Source organism: Spermophilus citellus (genome assembly GCF_964194105.1).
Source record: "Spermophilus citellus genome assembly, chromosome: 2".
Taxonomy (NCBI): Eukaryota; Metazoa; Chordata; class Mammalia; order Rodentia; family Sciuridae; genus Spermophilus; species Spermophilus citellus.
The window spans coordinates 50,151,321-50,170,688 of record NC_138183.1 but is presented as its reverse complement, the minus strand read 5'-3'; the positions used below and the strand labels follow the sequence as shown (position 1 = coordinate 50,170,688).

General features: G+C 36.9%; 2 protein-coding genes across 2 annotated transcripts; both read left to right on the top strand.

The window, feature by feature from the left end:
• Positions 1–1,107: 1,107 nt before the first annotated feature.
• LOC308642291 (interferon alpha-2-like) lies at positions 1,108–1,680 on the top strand (the record flags this gene model as incomplete). The annotated part of the gene is made up of 1 exon (XM_081281137.1): positions 1,108–1,680. One exon carries the CDS (start codon positions 1,108–1,110, stop codon positions 1,678–1,680), a length of 573 nt encoding a protein of 190 aa, XP_081137263.1.
• Positions 1,681–17,217: 15,537 nt separating this feature from the next.
• Positions 17,218–17,790, top strand: LOC308641963 (interferon alpha-5-like; the record flags this gene model as incomplete). Its single annotated transcript, XM_081280549.1, has 1 exon — positions 17,218–17,790. One exon carries the CDS (start codon positions 17,218–17,220, stop codon positions 17,788–17,790), a length of 573 nt encoding a protein of 190 aa, XP_081136675.1.
• Between the last annotated feature and the right edge of the window lie 1,578 nt (positions 17,791–19,368).

Here is a 19,368-nt window from a genome sequence, read left to right as displayed (position 1 = left end):
TAGACCCTCAGTACTTACAAATATGTTGTTGGGTTTGAGAATTAAATACAAAGATGTGTATCCTATTATTTATTTCTAATGTTGCTATTCAACAAACCCATAAGTTTGTCCTGTACTGAAGAGAAGGAAATAACAATTATCTGAAATATATCTAGCAAAGAGTGAATTCAAAAATTTTCTAATTGAAGCTGAAGCAAAGTGCACAAAATATAAATGTTAAGAAAACTATTTTCTGTAGGTTGTAGCTTTTAAATGATTTTAAGTATTTCATTGCATTGCAATACTATTTTCTGTAGATTGTAGCTTTTAAATGATTTTAAGTATTTTGTTGCATTGCTATTACTATATTTTTATAAAATTTTATTTGCATATAAATTTGATACATTGTGATTTATATATGTAAATTAGTTACATAAAAGTCAATCAAGTAAAATTTATTTAGAAAGTTAAGTTTAATGTCAATACATTTTCAGATTAGTTTTTAACTGAATTTTTTATATTGACATTTTTAACTCTGTATTGAATACAAAGTTTAAATTTAACAATTTGACTTTCAAAGTAGATATATTCATTGGTTATATAAATATGTATACAGTATATCTATTATTAACATATAATAGACTGGGTGTGGTGGTACACATCTGTACCCCAGTAACTCGGAGATGAGATAAGAGGATCTCAAGTTTGAGGCTGAACTCAGCAACTAATTAAGGCCACAGCAACTTAGTAAGATCCAGTCCCAAAATAAAAATTAAAAGGGAGAGGGTTTTGGTTCAGTGGAAAAGCACTTCTGGGTTCAATACCCAGTACCAAAAAAATAAAACAGGAGTGTCAGTTTGACTCTCTAAAAGGGAGTCTGGGCGCAGGAGAGGAGAATCAATGATGGAAAATGTTTTGGAAACACTGCTGTAAACACATATAAATGCATAATGGAAAGCAAAAACAGAAGTAGAAAGTCCTGGGGGTGACATTCAGAAAATTGAAAGCATAATCATTTCTATTTAAGACATAAATAGACCTTAACATATCAAGGGCTTCAGAGAACCTAGAGGCAAAGATTCAAGACCACCCATCTCCAGCAGCCCAACAGCAACTTCAAGATCCCCAATGACCTTGCCCTTGGCTTTCCTGCTGGCCCTGGTGGTGCTCAGCTGTAAGTCCACCTGCTCTCTGGGCTGTGTCCTGCCTCAGATTCACAACCTGGGTCTTGAAACTCCTGACAGGAATGAGAAGGGGACCTGGACCCTCCTGGAAAAAATGAGGAGAATTCCCACTTTCTCCTGCCTGAACTACAGAAAGGACTTTGCCTTCCCCCAGGAGCAGTTGGAGGGTGAGCAGGTGCAGAAGGCTCAAGCTGTTGCTGTCCTCCATGAGATGACCCAGCAGGTCTTCAACCTCTTCAGCACCCAGGAGGCCTTTGCTGCTTGGGACAAGACCCTCCTGGACACCTTCCTCAGTGACCTTTATCAGCATTTGGATGACCTGAAACACTGTGTGACCCAGCAGGTGGGAGTGGAAGAGGCTCCCCTGAGGGCTGTGAGGAAATACTTCCACAGGATCACTGTCTACCTGAAGGAGAAGAAATACCTGCCTTGTGCCTGGGAGATGGTCAGAGCAGAAATCATGAAATCCTTCTCTTCATCAGCCAACTTGTATGCAAGACTAAGGAGCATGGAATGAGACCTGGTCCAGCAGGGAAATGCCTCTCACTGATGAACACACCTTACCACACTCCCACAAGTTCTGCCATTTCAAAGAATCTCCTTCCTGCTGGAATTATGACATGAATTCAAGCCAGTTTTGAGACATTTTTTCAAGAGTTAAGCAACATTGCACTCAAATCTACAGGCACTAATCTCTTACAACCCTATAGATGTTCCTGTCTATTTAAATATTCATTTAACTATTTACAAAATTTTTTCATAAAATATTATGTATATCTTTATAGTATGATTAATAAAAACAAAACATTGTCTTTATATTTTATCAACTTATTTTGCAACCCTTAATTTTTTGACTCTTTGTATTCCTGGAGGAGAATGATGGTTTGTGTAAATATTTCTTTCCCTTCTCTTTAATTTTTATCATAAATAGCAATCGAAATTTAGGTTCTAAATTCTGACTTCTTTGTTGAGTTCATTTCACATACATCATTATTTTTTGCATTTTGCATTGCAGCTTAGCTGTAATACTTTTAGACAAGCTGAGATTAACAGAAAAATGAATGAAAATCTGAGTATATAAAAGAAAAACATGAATATCTCACCCCATATGAAGGGAAAAATAACGGGATTTCTCTTACTCTCTCTCCTCCTACTCTGATGGGGTTCCTGTTTAGATATTCTTCATCTCTCACTAATTATGCCAATTCCACCTATTTTCCCCTGTAGTGATTGATGCTTTCAATACACACAACAGCTGATTTGTAAAAACACAAAAGTGGTGAACATTAGTGGGATACCATATTATGTTTGGTGCAAAGTTTAAATCAGGTTAAACACGCTCATCTCCTTGAACATTTATCATGTCTCTGTTATGAACATCTCAACATACCTCCCTCCAGCTTTTTCAAATGCACAGGACATTAGTGCCCTGTACAGTCACCACATCCTGCATTTGCCCTCTAGCTTCTTGCCCCTTTCCAGCTGTACTGGAGAACCACTGATCAGCCTTTCCCATCTTTCCCCACCTTCTGTTCTCTGTGGTCTCTGGTAAGAGCCATTCCACTCTGAGCTCCTATGAGATCAGCTTCTCGTGTGGCACTTGTCTTCCTGTCCAGCTCATTTCACTTTACATGATGATCTCCAGTTCCATCCATGCTGCAGATCACAGCTTTTCATTCTTTTCTCTTGGCTGAATGATATGCATTGGGCGGAACTGCCTACAGCCCAGGTTCTGCCTCTGATATTTCATTTGGTGCCAGTTCTCTGATTTGTTGATAGCAGTGTCACATGTTTAAGCCTCTTGAAGAACCAACTAAAATCTTTGAGATAATCTAATCTCAAAACATCAATTCTTTATTCTGCCAGGATTTTATTTTCATTTACCATATGAAAAGAGAGCTTTTATTGCTTATTATGCAGATTCTCTGGTAATCACTGCGTTAATAATTATGCACACTACTTAACAATAGATACATGCATAATCCTAAAGCTATTTACTGTTCTTCTATAACAATTTTAGGAAGTACATGTTTTAACAACCTGGTTTTGTTTTGTTTTTTACCTTTTGAAACATTTGTTCTTACTATTTTTAAATCTTTCTCATTTTCTAGTAGAGATGGCTATGTCAAGAATTCTTCTTTATTATTTCCTTTTTTCCTTATTCATTTAAGATTTCTTCTCCATATAGGATAATGATTTTATAAATCTTAAACTCTTAAGGTTTAAGATTTTAAGATTTATAAACAAATACATTTGCAGTGAATATAATAGTCTAAGGCAGTTCCTTCAAAAGATGGAAAAGTGAAATGGATTGAAAATTTCTCATCATCAATATCTAAACTGAAATGTAAAATTGAGTTAAAACTATTCTTAGGGGCTGGGGATGTGGCTCAAGCGGTAGCGCGCTCGCCTGGCATGCGTGCGGCCCGGGTTCGATCCTCAGCACCACATACCAACAAAGATGTTGTGTCCGCCGAGAACTAAAAAATAAATATTAAAAAATTCTCTCTCTCTCTCTCTCTCTCTCTCTCTCTCTCTCTCCTCTCTCACTCTCTCTTAAAAAAAAACTATTCTTAAAACAAAGAATTACATCTATCACTAAAAGACAGCAAGCAACAGTTTAGGTGTTTGGGGATTAAAAACATCAGAAATTCAAAATATTAATCAATTGATTATTACAAGTGATATAGAATTCTGCACTTAGTCTAGGTTCTACCTGTACACAAGTTTGATCCTGAGCAATTCATAAAGCCTCTCTGTGACTCAGTTTTCACAAATGGAAAGTAGGATGAAGTATTACTGAAGTTGCATGTATCAAACACACTAAAACTTTAAAAAACACTTAGCCAAGTATCCTCCACTGAATGAGGGCTTAACGGTGAGGACTAATTTCTTACTTATTTATAGAGATATGTATAAGAATAACAAACTCATAAATCTCTGTTTTATTGACAAGGTGGCACAATTTTGAATATTTGAAATGAGAGTTGTACTGGAGAAGACTTGAAATAGAGAAACTTGGAACTGAAAGTAAGTCTGATTAATATTCAAACTGTATTGATGGCTTGTAAGTATCTTGTGTAGGATTAGAGTCTAAAACAAATGTTGGGTGTGTGTGTGTGTATAGCATATCATATTTAATATACAATTGTTGGTAACATGTTATTCACAATATGTATATATGTGTGTGTGTGTATATATATATATATATATATATGTGTGTGTGTGTGTGTGTGTGTGTACATGTTCAAACAAATATATATTATTTGTGAATTTTGATGCCTGTGACACTCCTCCTTCCTCTCTATTTCCCTGGATCCTATCATGTCATTCTCATATCACAATAGTTTCCTTCTCTCTGCTGCAGAAATCCCCATTGTTCCTGGCATAGTGGCACATGCCTATAATCCCAGAGGCTCAGGAGACTGAGGCAGGAGGATTGCAGCCTCAGCAACCTAAGGACGCCCTAAGCAACTTAGCAAGACTCTGTCTCAAAATCAAAAAATAAAAAAGGGCTGGAATGCATCTCAGTAACTAGGTGCCACTCAGTCCAATCCCTGATACCAAAAGAAAAAATAAAAGCTACAAAGAGTAAAAATGCAACTTTAAGAATGGAATAATATATTTGAATATCATTTGTCATACAGTACCAAATATATGCTACAGTATAGATGAACCTTGAGAATATTATGCTAAGGTATACAATTTGGTAAAAATTATTGTTGAAGACTATAGTTACCTAACTCTGTTATAGAGTATTAAAGCTACTTCCCTCACTCTCTCTGCATTTAGGTACCTTTTATCCAGCCTCTTTGTGTCCTCCCTCTACCTCATCTTTGTAGTTTCTAGAGGTCTTATTCATTCAACTTCTATATAATCAATAGTTTTAGCCTTGTGTTTGAGTGAAAACATGTGGTATTGGTTTCCCTGGGCCCAGTTTATTTCACATAAGATAATGAATGACCTTCATTCTATCCACATAGCTGCAAATGAGATTTCATCCTCTCATGATTGAACAATATTCCATTGTGTACATATGGACACACAATGGATGCCTGAATGTATATGTGTATACACACACATATATGAAATATATATTCATTTATCCATTGACAGATGTCACAGTTGGTTTTATATCTTGGCTATTGAGAATAGTGTGGCAATAAACACAGCTTTGCAGGTGTTTCTATTACACAATGAGTTTATTCCCTTTGACTATATATTCCTTAGTGGGATCATATGGGAGTCCTATTTTCAGTTTTCTGAGACATCTCCAAATTGTTTTCTATAATGGTTATATTGATATACATTCCCATTAATGATATGTAAGATTTTGCCTTATATGCTTCATCACCTGGATTTATTACTTTTTATCTTTTTGATAATAGTCACTTTAACTAGATTAAAATGTTATCTCATTGTGGTTTAGATTTCTATTATCCTGATTATTAGTGATACTGAAAATTTTTAATGCTGCCTGTTTTGTGTCTTCTTTCAGGGAATGTCAATCTGGATATTATGCCCATTTAAAAAATTGAATATTAACCCATTGTCAGATGAATCATTTTCAAATATTTCTCCATCCCATTCTCTAGATTATCTCTTAAGTCAGTTGAATGTCTACTTTTCTGTGCAGAATCTTCTTAGTTTTTTATAATTTCATTTGTCTACATTACTTTTGTTGCCTGTATATCAAAAATCTTATCAAAATATTTTTGCATACTTCCATAGTTTTTCCCCTATATGTTCATCTACTACTTCATAGTTTGGAGTCTTTCTTTTAGGTTGTTGGTGCATTTTGAATTGATTTTTGTAAATGGTGAGAAATAGGAGTCTGGTTTCATAGTTGTTCATATGTATACCCTGTTTGCCTACCACTATTTATTGAAGAGAATTTTTTTTTCTCTAATGTATGCTATTGCTCTTTGTTGAAGTTTACTTGGCTGTTTTTGTAGAATAATTTCTGGTTTTTCTATTGTATTCCAAGGTCTGTGTATCCTTTTTTAAAAAAAATAATAACACCATGCTTTTATTGTTTGTTTTTCCTACTATCATTTTTATACTGCTTTCAGCTTACATTTAATCCACATGTGATCAGCTCTGAGGAGAAAAGCGGAGAGTCACAAAAACCAACTCCCAGAAGGCTGACCACTGATGCCAATCACTATAGCACTCACTTTGTCTGGCAGGTCAGTGGATATTATCCTCCCCTGAGTGATAATGATCACCAAGATAATGATCCACTCAAACATTGAAAGACCACTTTCAGAAAGCTGTAAAAGAACAGAAGAACAGTCACTGTTCTTAGAGCCTTGCAAATATTAACTCAGTCCTCTCAGTAACCCTGGTTTATAAATCTGGAGTACTTAACCAAAGATCTAATGTCAATACTCCAGGGAAAGTTGAGACAAGTATGTCTAAAGGACTCATTAAAAAAAAAAAAAGAAGAAGAAGGAGAACAGGGATCCACGTGGAAATTGTGAACCAAGGAGAAGACACAGCATGGATGAAGTAGATGAGGGAGTTACGATAATGAATTTCTAGTTCACATTAGCCAAGTTATGAAACCAGTCTAGGAAATAAATGGATAAATAAATGGATAAGAAGTAAATGGATAAGGAAAATGAGGTATGCATATACAATAGAGTTTTATGTAGCCATAAAGAAAAAGAAAATTTATGGCATTTTTCAGTTACAGGGATAGATCTGGACAACATTGTTAAGAAAAATCAGCCAGACTCAAAAAGCCATGGTTTGTATGGTTTCACTCAAATGTGGAAGCTAGAGAGAGAAAAGAAAAAGGAGGGGGGGGGAATAATTATAATGAAAATATAAGGGAGACCACAGGAGTGAAAATGAGAATTAAGATGAGGAAAGAGGGAACATTAAGTTATGAGCACATATGAACGTATCACTATAAATCCCACTATCGTGTATAATTAGAATGCACCAGTGCAAAAGACTGAAAATAAATGCATAATGATAAAAAAGAAATGTGGTGCCCTAATTGTTGTTGAATGTTCTCAAACGCCTGACTGTGAACCCATAGTTCAAGTGCTGTTCACATATTGCTTGTTTTTTAAAGGAGCTGCATTATGACTAGGACTGAGGGATTCCATGGGTTGCACTGGCCTCATGGATAATCTCCCCCTGCAGGCCTCACTGGAGCAACCGTCCACCCTATCAGTGCTCTGCAGGATGCTGTGCTCTGTCACTCATGCTGGGGACACTGATGTTGTCCTTATCTCTGGGCGAAGATTCTGCTCCAGCCTCCACTTCAGTCACCTCTCTGTGTTAGAGGAAACAAGTGAAATGATTCTAAATCCCGAAATCAGACCTTATAATCTGCAGGAAAAACAAACTCAATTGATGTTGCTTCATTTCCTGAGGATCAGCCCTTGTTTCAGTGGACGCTTAGAGGATCTATCTTATCCTTCCATGGATCATACTGGCTCCTGCAACTTCTTCCTATTTTTAGACATGAGCTCTGATGTTGTGAACATGTAAGAGTTGTGTTTTGGGTATAGTCACTTGCTGGTGGAATCAGGACATAGAACTTTCTAAACAGGAGCACAGTTAAGCTGCTGGATTCTTTGGCAGTTCACTGGGAAAAGAAGAGTGGGCAGGTCCCCTTCTGCTTACTGATTCTGTGCCAGGCTGAACATCAATGGGCATTGACCTTCAAAACTTAGGCTTTAGTAGACAGGAAGAGTCAAGCATGGCCATGTTCACATTCCTGATCATGCAGTTCGAAAAACGTGATTGTCTCCAGGTTGTGCTGTGTTGTGATACCAGGAGCATTTGGACATTCCTCCTGTTTTTTGGTGCCTGCTCTTAGGTGGGCTGAATGTGCCAAGCTGTAAATGAGGTTGGGTGAAGCACAGCCTGTGTCTGCAGAGAGGAACACTTGACACCTCAGTGTTGATTCTCTCTCCCTAGCCCACCCGTACCCCATACTCCACCATGCCTCCAGGCTCCCTGTTCTGTTGAATTCATAAGCTAATAAAACTAGGATTTGAAGCAGTATGTGGCTACACAGATTTTCAGAGGAAGGTTATATTATGAAGTTAGCCATACAATTTTTCCAAGTTATATAAACAAAAAATGATATGAATATAATGAAAAATTACATCAAGTGTAAGTAAGTAGCAAGTGAAGAGTGGAAGAGGTTATAATGATTGAAAGATGTCAGCATTCAAAGACAGCCAAGTTCATAAAAAAAAAAATCCACATAGATTTTTTTCCTAAACTAGTTACCTCACAAGGGGTGGATAAGGAAAGAAGGGAAAGGGACCAAAATTACTTCACACATAAACTGAGGCTCTCTAGCCCACCAAAGGGAGGGAAGCAATGGAGAGATCCCAGTAAAAGCAAAGCCCCTTCCTTTCCCCTGAGCTTCACAATCATTTCCTGATCCACTTATCAATCTCAGTGCTGTGCAGATTGCCTGAATCCCTCCCAGTCCTACCCAAACAGCGTCCACAGTGTCAGCTGGCTACTGTGTCCTCTGAAGTCCTTTACTCTCCTCTGTGCTCTGATGACCAAGTCCAGACAGAAATAATACAAGCTCATGACCTACACAGAGGGACATTAAGGTCTTCCTGCTGGTAGAAATTAAAAGGATGGAATCTGATTGTAGGAAGGAATTTGTAGGGACAAATTGCACTTAATAAAGAGCTAACACACCATTCAGCAGATTTTCCTGGCTATCTTTTGAGCTTCACAGCGGATAGGCAGCTCCCCTGCCATGCTCTGTGTCCTGAGAAACTGGAGGTAGTGATCACCACGGAGCAAGTTGCATTCTGATCCTTTGTCTGCACAGACCTGTCCTTTGCTCAGAGGACAGGACCTGCCTGAAACCTGATGAATTTTCCCTAAGATTAAAATGCCAAGGAAAGTAGTTTATTCCAATATTAAAGATAAAGGCTTTTTCCCCCCTAGGTAAGAGACTTGTGCCTTTTTTTCCCTCTAGAGAAACAAACCATATCATCAGAGATCAACACTGCTTAAACCCAACAATGCCAGCTCTCCACAGATTTGCTGATATCCTCATCTCTTGTGGACAGCAGATGGTGATCCTCCTCTGTGACTTTGACATAACCTTAGAGTACAGTGGAGCTTGCTGTTTCCTTCTATGACATCATTGTAACAGGGACATCCCCTCCTTTCCAAAAACATTCATAATGCATGAACAAAAACCACTCACATAGGAGTTTCTGACAAACCGAGAACTTTCACTCAACTTTTTCTGTCAAATGTGGTATCTGTATTACAAAAGGGAAATTGATGGAAAGAAACCACAAGGGAGGAGAAAACAGCTGTGTGAATATGTAGAGCAGGCTAATGAGGAGTGAAGGAAGACCCAAAGTGGGGAATTCTAGAGGAAGGGAAAATGATTATTGTGATTTCCTAATGGAAAAAAAATGTGAGCCCTCAGAGTAATAGGGAGGAATGTGCCAGCCATCAGAATAAGCCCAGAGAGTAACATACCTATTACCAGTCAGTTTCAGAGCCTAAGGTATCCAGAATGGCCTACAAGCTGTCATGTTCTGACTCAACCTACAAATAAGACTTATCTTCCATGTGAAGAGTAACTATTCTTCAGTCTTCTCTAGAACTCTTCCCAGATTTTCTTTCTTTTTTAAAAATATCATGCTTTTGAAGGTAGTTATTGAGAGAGGTGAGGTATCACTACTCTGATACACGTCCTTACATAGATGGTAACCATTATTATTACCCAAAAGTACTTTCTGCATTATGAGGAAAAACCCATGCAGTGGTTGGACTTCTGCATAGATCAGAAACCTGCCCCCAAACTTGTCGCTGCTCTTGTCACACCAGAGTGAACTTTTCCCTGAAAGAGTTTCCCTTAGCCTGCATGCACTGAATGCTGCTTTCTGTTTCCTTTGGGCACAGCTACTATGACATCACATGCAATGGAAAAAGGAGAGCTCTCCAGCAGATGTCTCTGCAAAACCTAGATGTTTTAGGGGAACTTCTGCTTTCTACTTTTTCTGCACTGCTTGCTCTTCAGGGAAACCTTTAAGCTGAAACCACAACACTTCAGAAAGCAGCCCTATGTGAATGGGCAGGCAGGTGAAGGGAGAGAATGACAAGGGTGTCCTGGGAATTCTACTGAGAGAGGAAGAAACCTGGGGTGCTATGGGAATGAGTCCTGGGATGCTGAGGGCAAGGGTGGTAGTGGTGTTGGTGTGTGCCTAGGACCAGAATCAAAATGAAACACTATGAGTCTTCTGCTCTTCCATGAAAATGTTCATTCCCACTGTAAGGTATTAACATGAGCCACAATTTCCTGAGTGTATGTAAATTCCACTTTTTTAAAATGAAAAAGAGCCATTCTTCAGTCTTTGTAGAACTCATGACAGAATTATAGGCTTTCAGGTTGCCTTCTTTAAAGGTCAGTTAGTGCCTCTTTAGTGGGGAAAGTTGTAAGAATTCTCTGCAAAAACAAGTGGTATCCTCCTAGACAGGAAAGAAAAATAATAGAATGCCTACATAATTTTAAATCCTGTCTATGGATGATACTATGCTAAGGTCTTTGAAATGCAAGTATTTTTTTAGTGTTTGCAACATATTTTGAACATAAATTTTATGTATAAGAAAACTGTAGATTGAAGTTTAAGTGGGTTGTGCTATATCACACATACACCTAGCAGAATGGAAATTCAATGCCATTTCTTTATTCTGGTTGACAACTGATATTGTAAATAGTTTTGATTCCTGTTATAATTGTTAACTCAAATTTTCTTTGGAATTATACACAGCATATTTGCACTTTATATTTCCATGATTCATGTTGCATTTTCAACTGGTTTTGACCAATTTTTTTTCAGTTTTGGGTAATAGATTCACTGATGCATTTTCCTACTTTCAGTTTATAAAGGAAATGTGTCAGTCTTCATGTCAATGTTGAATTGATTATGTGTACCCACAGAAATTTTAATATGTCCAATACTAGGAAAATTATAAGAAGTAATATAAAAGAATTCTTATCAAATACAACAATATCAGAAAATGAAATGTATTTGAACATGGGTGTAGTAACAATTATGTAAATCAAATAAGTTAACAAAGCCAACAATTTTAGGAGTCATTTTCTCATCAGTAATAATAAATATTTTGATGGAAATTGAATAATTTTCTATTTCTGCTCAACAATTCAACAAAACACAAGTAGCTTACTGGTAATCAAAGAATCATTAATTGAAACAATTATCAATTGTTTTTGTAAATAACTATGTCATAATTTAAAATAAACATATGTGTTAGTCGGCTTTTGTCACTGTGGACAAAACTCCTAACATAAACAAGTATTAAGTATTTTGTATTAAGAGGCTTCACTCCATAGTCAACTAACTCCATTGCTCTGGGCCCGAGGCAAGGCAGAACATCATGGCGGCGGGGCCAAGCTGCTCAGGTCATTGCATCCTCGGAGCAGAGAAAGAACAAGGAAGCATCCAGGTTCAAGATAAACCTTTCCCTTCCAGGGCAGGCCCCCAGAGACCCACTTCCTCCTGTAGGCCCTTCCTCCTACAGTTTCTTCACAACCCCCATAGGCCATTCAGATATCAGTTGGTTAATCAATTGATGAGGTAAAATCCACATGATCCAATCACTTCACAAGAGCTCAACCTCTCAACATTGCTGCACTGGGAACCAAGTCTTGAAAACTGTTTGGGGAATCCTTCCTCTCTAAACTTTAACACTGTATTAAGCATATTAATATGATTTTCACTACATCAATTACATAAAATCTATATTGAAAACAATAGCCAACTATGCACACAAGAAAGTAATCTACAATCTTTCCAGTTCTACTGTTTTTTCTTCCCCCATGTCAGAGTCACTAACTTCTCTCTTATCCATACCCCTCCTCTCCCTGGAATGATGGCATCTCAATTGATTCTTCCTTCTCCATCTCACAGAGAAAATGTGGGGCAGTGGGACCCAGCAAATGGTGCTAAATAAAATTAATCTGCTTTTTCATTTTTACTTATTTCAAAGCCTTTAAAATTTTAGACCTTATAAAATTAGTTTATCATTGATATACATAATGTTTATGTTCATCTTGACATAATTGTACAAGCATGGTACACAGCTTGCACCAGTTCAATCCCTGATAATTTCCCTGCCCCTTCCTTCTCCCCCCATTTTCTTTCTTCTACACTACTGATATTTCTTCCTTTTATTTATAGTTTGAGTTTATTGTGTTATGATTATAAATAAAGGTTAAATTCACTGTGCTACATTCATGTATGTAGATAGGAAAGTTTGGTTAGTTCACTCCTCAGTTCTTCCCTTTTCCAGTCGTCCCTCTTCCTTTCTTCTCAATCCCCTTTCTCTACATCACTCATTCTCAATCTCCTTTCTCTACACCACACTCATCTCCTCATCTCCCTTTGGATTCCCCACCCCATTTTTCTTTTCTTTTCTTGGTTATTGATTTGTTTGTTTATTTTTTGCTTTAGGTTCTGCATATGAGATAAAACATCCAGTCTTTGACTTTTGGTTTATTTCACTTAGCATCATATTGTCCAATTTCATCCATTTACTAGAAAATGCCATAATTTCATTATTCTATATGTTTGAATAACTCTATTGTGTGTGTGTGTGTGTGTGTGTGTGTGTGTGTCTATCTCACATTTCTTTATTTTTTCTTCTGTTGATGGGCACATAGGCTGGTTTTATTGCTTGGCTATTATGAATTGTGCTACTGTGAATTTGATGTTGCTCTTTCCCTAGAGCATGCTGATTTTAGATGTTTTGGATATACACCCAAGAGGGGATTACTGGATCATGTGGTTGTTGCATTCCTAGTTTTTTGAGGAATCTGTATACTGTTTTCCACAGTGATTGTACTACTATGCAGTCCCACCAAAAATGAACAAGTGTACTATTCCCTCACATTTTTGCCAGAATTTATTACTATTTGTATTCTTGACAATTACCTTTCTAATTAAAGTGAGATGACATGTCAAGGTAGTTTGGATTTGCAATTCCCTGATTGCTAGAGATGATGAGATATTGAACATTTTTTTTATTGGTTGATCATTTGTGTTTCTTCTTTTGAGTAATTTCTCTTTAGTTATTTTGCCCACTTATTAATTGGGTTATTTGTATTTTTTGGTCTTCATCTTTTTACTTCATTATATATTCTGGAGATTAATCCCCTGAGGAACAAGATGCAAAGTCATTAAAGGCTCCATCCCTGGTAGCAAGAAGAGAGAATATAGTCATACAAAAAGAAGAATGAGAATCTTGGCAGGAAAAACCTTGAACTAAGGACTCAAAATCCAGTGCTTTTCAATCTAAAGTACTATTCTAATTATTGCATGCAAAATCTGGTAGTCAAACTGGAATGGAGTCCATTATCCCATAGAAATAAATGGAGATAAAGGAAGGAAATGCTCATTTACTGTGTGTGTGTGTGTGTCAATGTGTGCGTGTTTGTTTGTTTGTTTGTTTAGACCTGAAAGAATGGAAGAATAAAGGTCAGTAGTTTTTACAACCATAAAGATCCACCTGAAAATATGGAAAGTCTAAGACAGAGTTTCCTCTATTTCTATGCTCATTTTGTCCAATCACTTTCTACCACTGCAAATATGTTCTTTTCCTCCAACATCTTTTCTTTTGTTTTATCCCGACATTTTCAATTTATTGGGCCCACTTCTCCAAATAAGTCTGTAAAATAAACCCAGCAGCAAACTTTTCTTTTTTTTCTAATCTTTTATTTTTTTTAAATACACGACAGCAGTGGAATGCATTGCAATTCTTATTACACATATAGAACACAATTTTTCATATCTCTTTATATAAAGTATGTAAACTTTTCCAGGCTATAGACAGGAGACATGAAGCAACTAGCAAGGCAGTTGACCCAGAGCCTTTTGTCATCTCAGTCCTCCACCTCAAGTACCCTGGACTCTCCTTTCTCCAGAAAGGCTCTCCTTTCTACACCTTTAGTTGCCTCTGCGAGCCTTATCAGATGTGAGCTCTGAGCCTTAGTTCTTTGGTTTATTTGCAATTTGTCTCAAGCCTCTGGCTTAATCATGACCCACAACCTTGGGCTGTGGTGAATATAATAGAGAGCTTTATAGATACTTGAATGAAAGAATAGAAATATGTAAGATTTCTAAGAGTTGTTCATAAATATTCACTGAGGTGCACACACTGTTTAACAACACATTTAAGTTCTTGTGGATACATTTGAAAGAAGGCAGCCTAGGATACAACATTGGTAAGTATATGGAGGCCAATTTTGCTATTATGTAACATTGCCTGGCAAAGAGAAGGGGAGGAATGGGAGCTGAATCGAAATACTGTCATGGCTGAAGAAGGGCTGTACAGGAAAATATTGATCAATCTAGAAATCAGTTCTGGTTCTTTTGGCCAGAAATGTCCCCAGAAACCAAGTGAGAACTGGGGAGTGAGAAAAGGGTGCATTGGGTTCCAACTTTGGCTCCACTATTCATGAGACACCTGTACTTCCATTTTGTGTGTGTGTGTGTGTGGTAAATGTGGGCAATAGCATTGTCTGCCATGGTCTCTGGAAATTCAATAGGCTGAGCAATGGTACATGTTAAATATATATAGAAACATGAATATTGCTATTATTATTATTATTTTAGAAATTCTAGGGGCAATGTCTCATTGACTGTAAAAACTTTATACAACTTAAATATTTCATTCTTTCATTAACATGATTTATATTATTTATCTCTACTAGCTTTGGGAAAATAGATTTTAGAAGTATCAATTCTTTGTTTCTTGACAGAGAAAAATTACAGGAAGAATACTGATCTTTGAGGTTTTTTTCTTCATCAGGGAAAATTCAATATATCTAACACTTTTCCATTATCCAGATAAAATACTGAGATTTCACAAATTAGCCTTTCTTGCACATGAACTTATGTGTTGGTTGGTGTGTCTTCCCTCACACTGTGTGAAGCCTGGATTTGCAAAACTGAAAACAAGCCCTGGACCAGGAATTAATGACTCTTCCTTGAGCCCACATCTGCTTGCTACTTTCCTTTACATTCCTTACCCAACTGCCTCTTCTCTATCCTATCTAGTAATTTGCTTTGCTGGGCTGAACGTAGCTAAGTTATTTTTTGTCTCTTTTGTTTTCTAGAAGGATATTGTTTTCTTTATGTTTTTATCACATTTTGACATGTATTTGTGTTATTTTTGTCTCCAATCATTGGGATATAAAAAGTGACAACTTTTGCTTTCTATGAAGGAGAAAATGAGAAAGAAAAATATCTAGTGTCTTATGTGCTACGTGGAACAGTTGCACAGGCGACCAACCTTAATATCTTTAGATCTCAGTATTGGTATTTAGGAAAAAGATGATTTGCTTGTATTGATAAGAGTCAATTAGGATTAGACTTCTGCAATTTCTTTAGAAAGTTTGAAATTAAATTTAAAAAAATAAAAGTGATAGCATTTTCTCAATTTTGTTTTCTCATTATCATGATATTGGTTCCCAAAGTGTGAAAATTACTCCTTTGAGGTACTCAAAGCTAACCCTATCTGACAAAAATTTATACCTTAATATCATTTCTCATTGGGTTTTCTAGGTTGGGGATGTATCTCCCTGGTGGAATGCTTGCCTAGCCTCAACAGGGTCCTGGATTTGATCCCCAGCACTGGGAAAAAAAAAGAAGTCATTTGGCTTTCCTTTGTATGACATGGAAAGCACACGTGCTGAGTTCATGGAGATAAGTAAAGTGTACGCAAGATCAGTGTTCCAAACCTGTGGCAAATAGATGGCTGGGATTGGAGGACTTTCCTGGGTTGCTGAATCTCCAAATTACATCCTGAGAGGTGGCCTCCATATAGAGATGGGCTGTCATTATCTTCAATGTAAATTTTTCTTAAGTTCAAAACAGTTCTTATGAGTGTGTTTTGGGCTTTGAACATTAAATATAAAAATTTTGTATCTTACTATTGGATTCTACTAATGTTATTCAACTTGTCAATTATTATGTTCTGTACTGAAGAGAAGAAAATATCAACTCTGAAAAATATGTAGCAAAGAATGAAGTAAAAAATTTTGTAGAGTTAAAGTGAAGTAAACTAACAATAGATGTGAAGAAAATAATTTTCCATAGTTTATAGCATTAAGTGATTTTAAATATTTTATTACATTAAAATTATTATGCTTTTATTAAGAGCTTATTGGCACATGAATATGATACAATGATTTCTATAAGTAAGTTAGTTACATTAAAGCCACAGAGTAAACTTAATTAGAAAGTTAAATTCAATACCAAAAGCTTTTCTGATTAACTTTTAGCTTAATTTTTTTTTGTTTTAGTTATACATGGTAGTAGAATGCATTTATGCACTTTGATATATCATACATAAATGGGGTATAATTTCTAATTTTCTCATTGTACATGTTATAGAATCACATTGGTCATGCAGTCATATATGTACATAAGGTAATAATGTCTGTTTCATTCAACTATCCTTCTTATCCTGATATTTCCTACCCTCCATTTACTCCCCTCTACTTAATCTAAAGTAACTCTATTCTTTCCTAGTACACCCCTCCCACCGCATTGACGCCAGGAAAGATGGCACACACCTGCTATCCCAGTGACTGCAGAAGCTGAACTAGAAGGAGGCCAGCTTCAGCAACTAAGCTAGTCCCTAAGCAACTTAGTGAGACCCTGTCTCAAAATAAAAATAAAAATAAAAGGGAAGGGGATGTGGCCCAGTAGGAAAAAAAAAGTAATAGGAGTTTCAGTTGGGAAAATAATTCTAAAAGGGGGGTCTCAGGGCAGGGGACAGAGAATCAATATTGAAAAAATGGTTGGTTGGGAAACAGTGCTCTAAGCACATGTAGTGAATGCATAAAGGAAAGCAAAAACAGAAGTAGAAAGTTCCAGGGGTGACATTCAGAAACTTGAAAGTATAATGGTTTATATATAACACATAGGAACATGTAAAGGGCTTCAGAGAACCTAGAGGCAAAGATTCAAGATCATCCATCTCAAGCAGCACAGCAGCATCTGCAAGATCCCCAATGGCCTTGCCCTTGGCTTTCCTGCTGGCCCTGGTGGTGTTCAGCTGTAAGTCCACCTGCTCTCTGGGCTGTGACCTGCCTCAGATTCACAATCTGGATCTTGCAACTCCTGACAGGAATGAGGAGGGGACCTGGATGCTCCTGGAAAAAATGAGGAGAATTCCCACTTTCTCCTGCCTGAAGTACAGAAAGGACTTTGCTTTCCCCAAGGAGCAGTTGGAGGATGAGCAGGTACAGAAGACTCAAGCTGTTGCTGTCCTCCATGAGATGACCCAGCAGGTCTTCAACCTCTTCAGCACCCAGGAGGCCTTTGCTGCTTGGGACAAGACCCTCCTGGACACCTTCCTCACTGGCCTCCATCAGCATCTGGATGACCTGAAAGACTGTGGGACCCAGCAGGTGGGGGTGGAAGAGGCTCCCCTGAGGGCTGTGAGGAAATACTTCCACAGGATCACTGTCTACCTGAAGGAGAAGAAATACCTGCCTTGTGCCTGGGAGGTGGTCAGAGCAGAAATCATGAAATCCTTCTCTTCATCAGCCAACTTGTATGGAAGACTAAGGAGCATGGAATGAGACCTGGTCCACAGGGAAATGCCTCTCACTGATGAACACACCTTACCACACCCCCACAAGTTCTGCCATTTCAAAGACTCTTTCCTGCTGTTATCATGACATGAACTCAATAATTTTTTAGATATTTTCAGGACTATTATAAAATATCACATTCCTTACCCAGGACCCTTATGATGTATCTATTTATGTATTTATTGAAATATTTAATTTTGTACTATTTATTAAATCTTAATGATATTTGTTTATATAATCTCAGGTGTGCCTTTAAATTGTGTCTGATAAAATAAAATATATACTTCATATTTAGTCAACTTTTTATTTTGTTTCTTTTATTAAATTTTTATTATGAAAGTTTGCACTTATTCTTGAAAGAATTCATCACATTTCATTTTGTGACTTGATCAAAAAATCAATGGTATAATTGATTTACCCACTAATGTTACATTTAGGCTATACTTAAAAATTTACATCGTGTAAATCAGTTGCAAGTTGTTCTGAGGGTATCGAGGTGAACATGACATACAGTTCCTACTCTCATCTATCTAATTTTTGTTTTGTTTTGTTTTAGTTGTAGATGGACACAATATGTTCATTTTATTTTTATGTCGCGCTGAGGATAAAATTCAGCCTCATGTGTGCTAGGCAAGCACTCTACCACTGAGCTACAACTCCAACCCTCTATCTGATATTTACAGGGAAATAAACCTAAACAAGTTGATCATACTGAATGTCCATTATGTTAAATGCTACAATGAGAAGTATGAGGAAACCAGTGAAATTCTCTCAGTGGAAGGTACATGCAGCATGTTAGCCCATAAAGGTGAATGCAGAGAAATCTTTTCTATATTGCAAGCTTGTACATTCATTGGGTATTTGCACTTTGATGTCTATCAAGAAACCCAGTGTCTGATGGCAACTCTACCTGTCATGATTGGTGACTGTAAATCTAGCCGAGAAGACGGTCTTGTGGGGAGAGAGTGTAGAGAGAGAAAAAGACAAACTGAGAACTTTTTGACTTTTAGTAAAGGTTAGGGAGAGAAGATCCAAGAAGGTGATAGAGATTGAAGACACTGATATTAGAAGGATAACAAGAGAGAATGGTAGAGATAAAGTGTATAAGAAAATTAGTTTGCCTAGAAGAGGTATCCATGGATTTACTGAAGATGTGGATTTAATTTCTCACTATTAGGCAGTGTGATTCCAATGAGAGCAGGTTGGGTAGAAGTGACCAACAGAAACCATACTGGAGAGGGTAAAAGATGAATAAATGAAAAAAAAGGTTAGTGAGAACATAGAGAAAACACTAATGAGAGATTATCTTCTGAGGCATGGATAAAAATAGGGTGTGATCTGAAAAAGATTATTTTGTTCTGGGCATGGTTTTCACTTTTTGAAACATTTTGTTCAGTTAGATATCGTGGATTTAAGATATTGTCAATATCTTTATTGTATTAATTTAAAATCATGATATATTTTATTAAAATGATCACTTATTCTCATTTGATTGGTATCATGTTAAATGTCAGTCTGCTCATATGTGGATTGAAACCATCACTGAAATGGGAAAATTGATGAAAC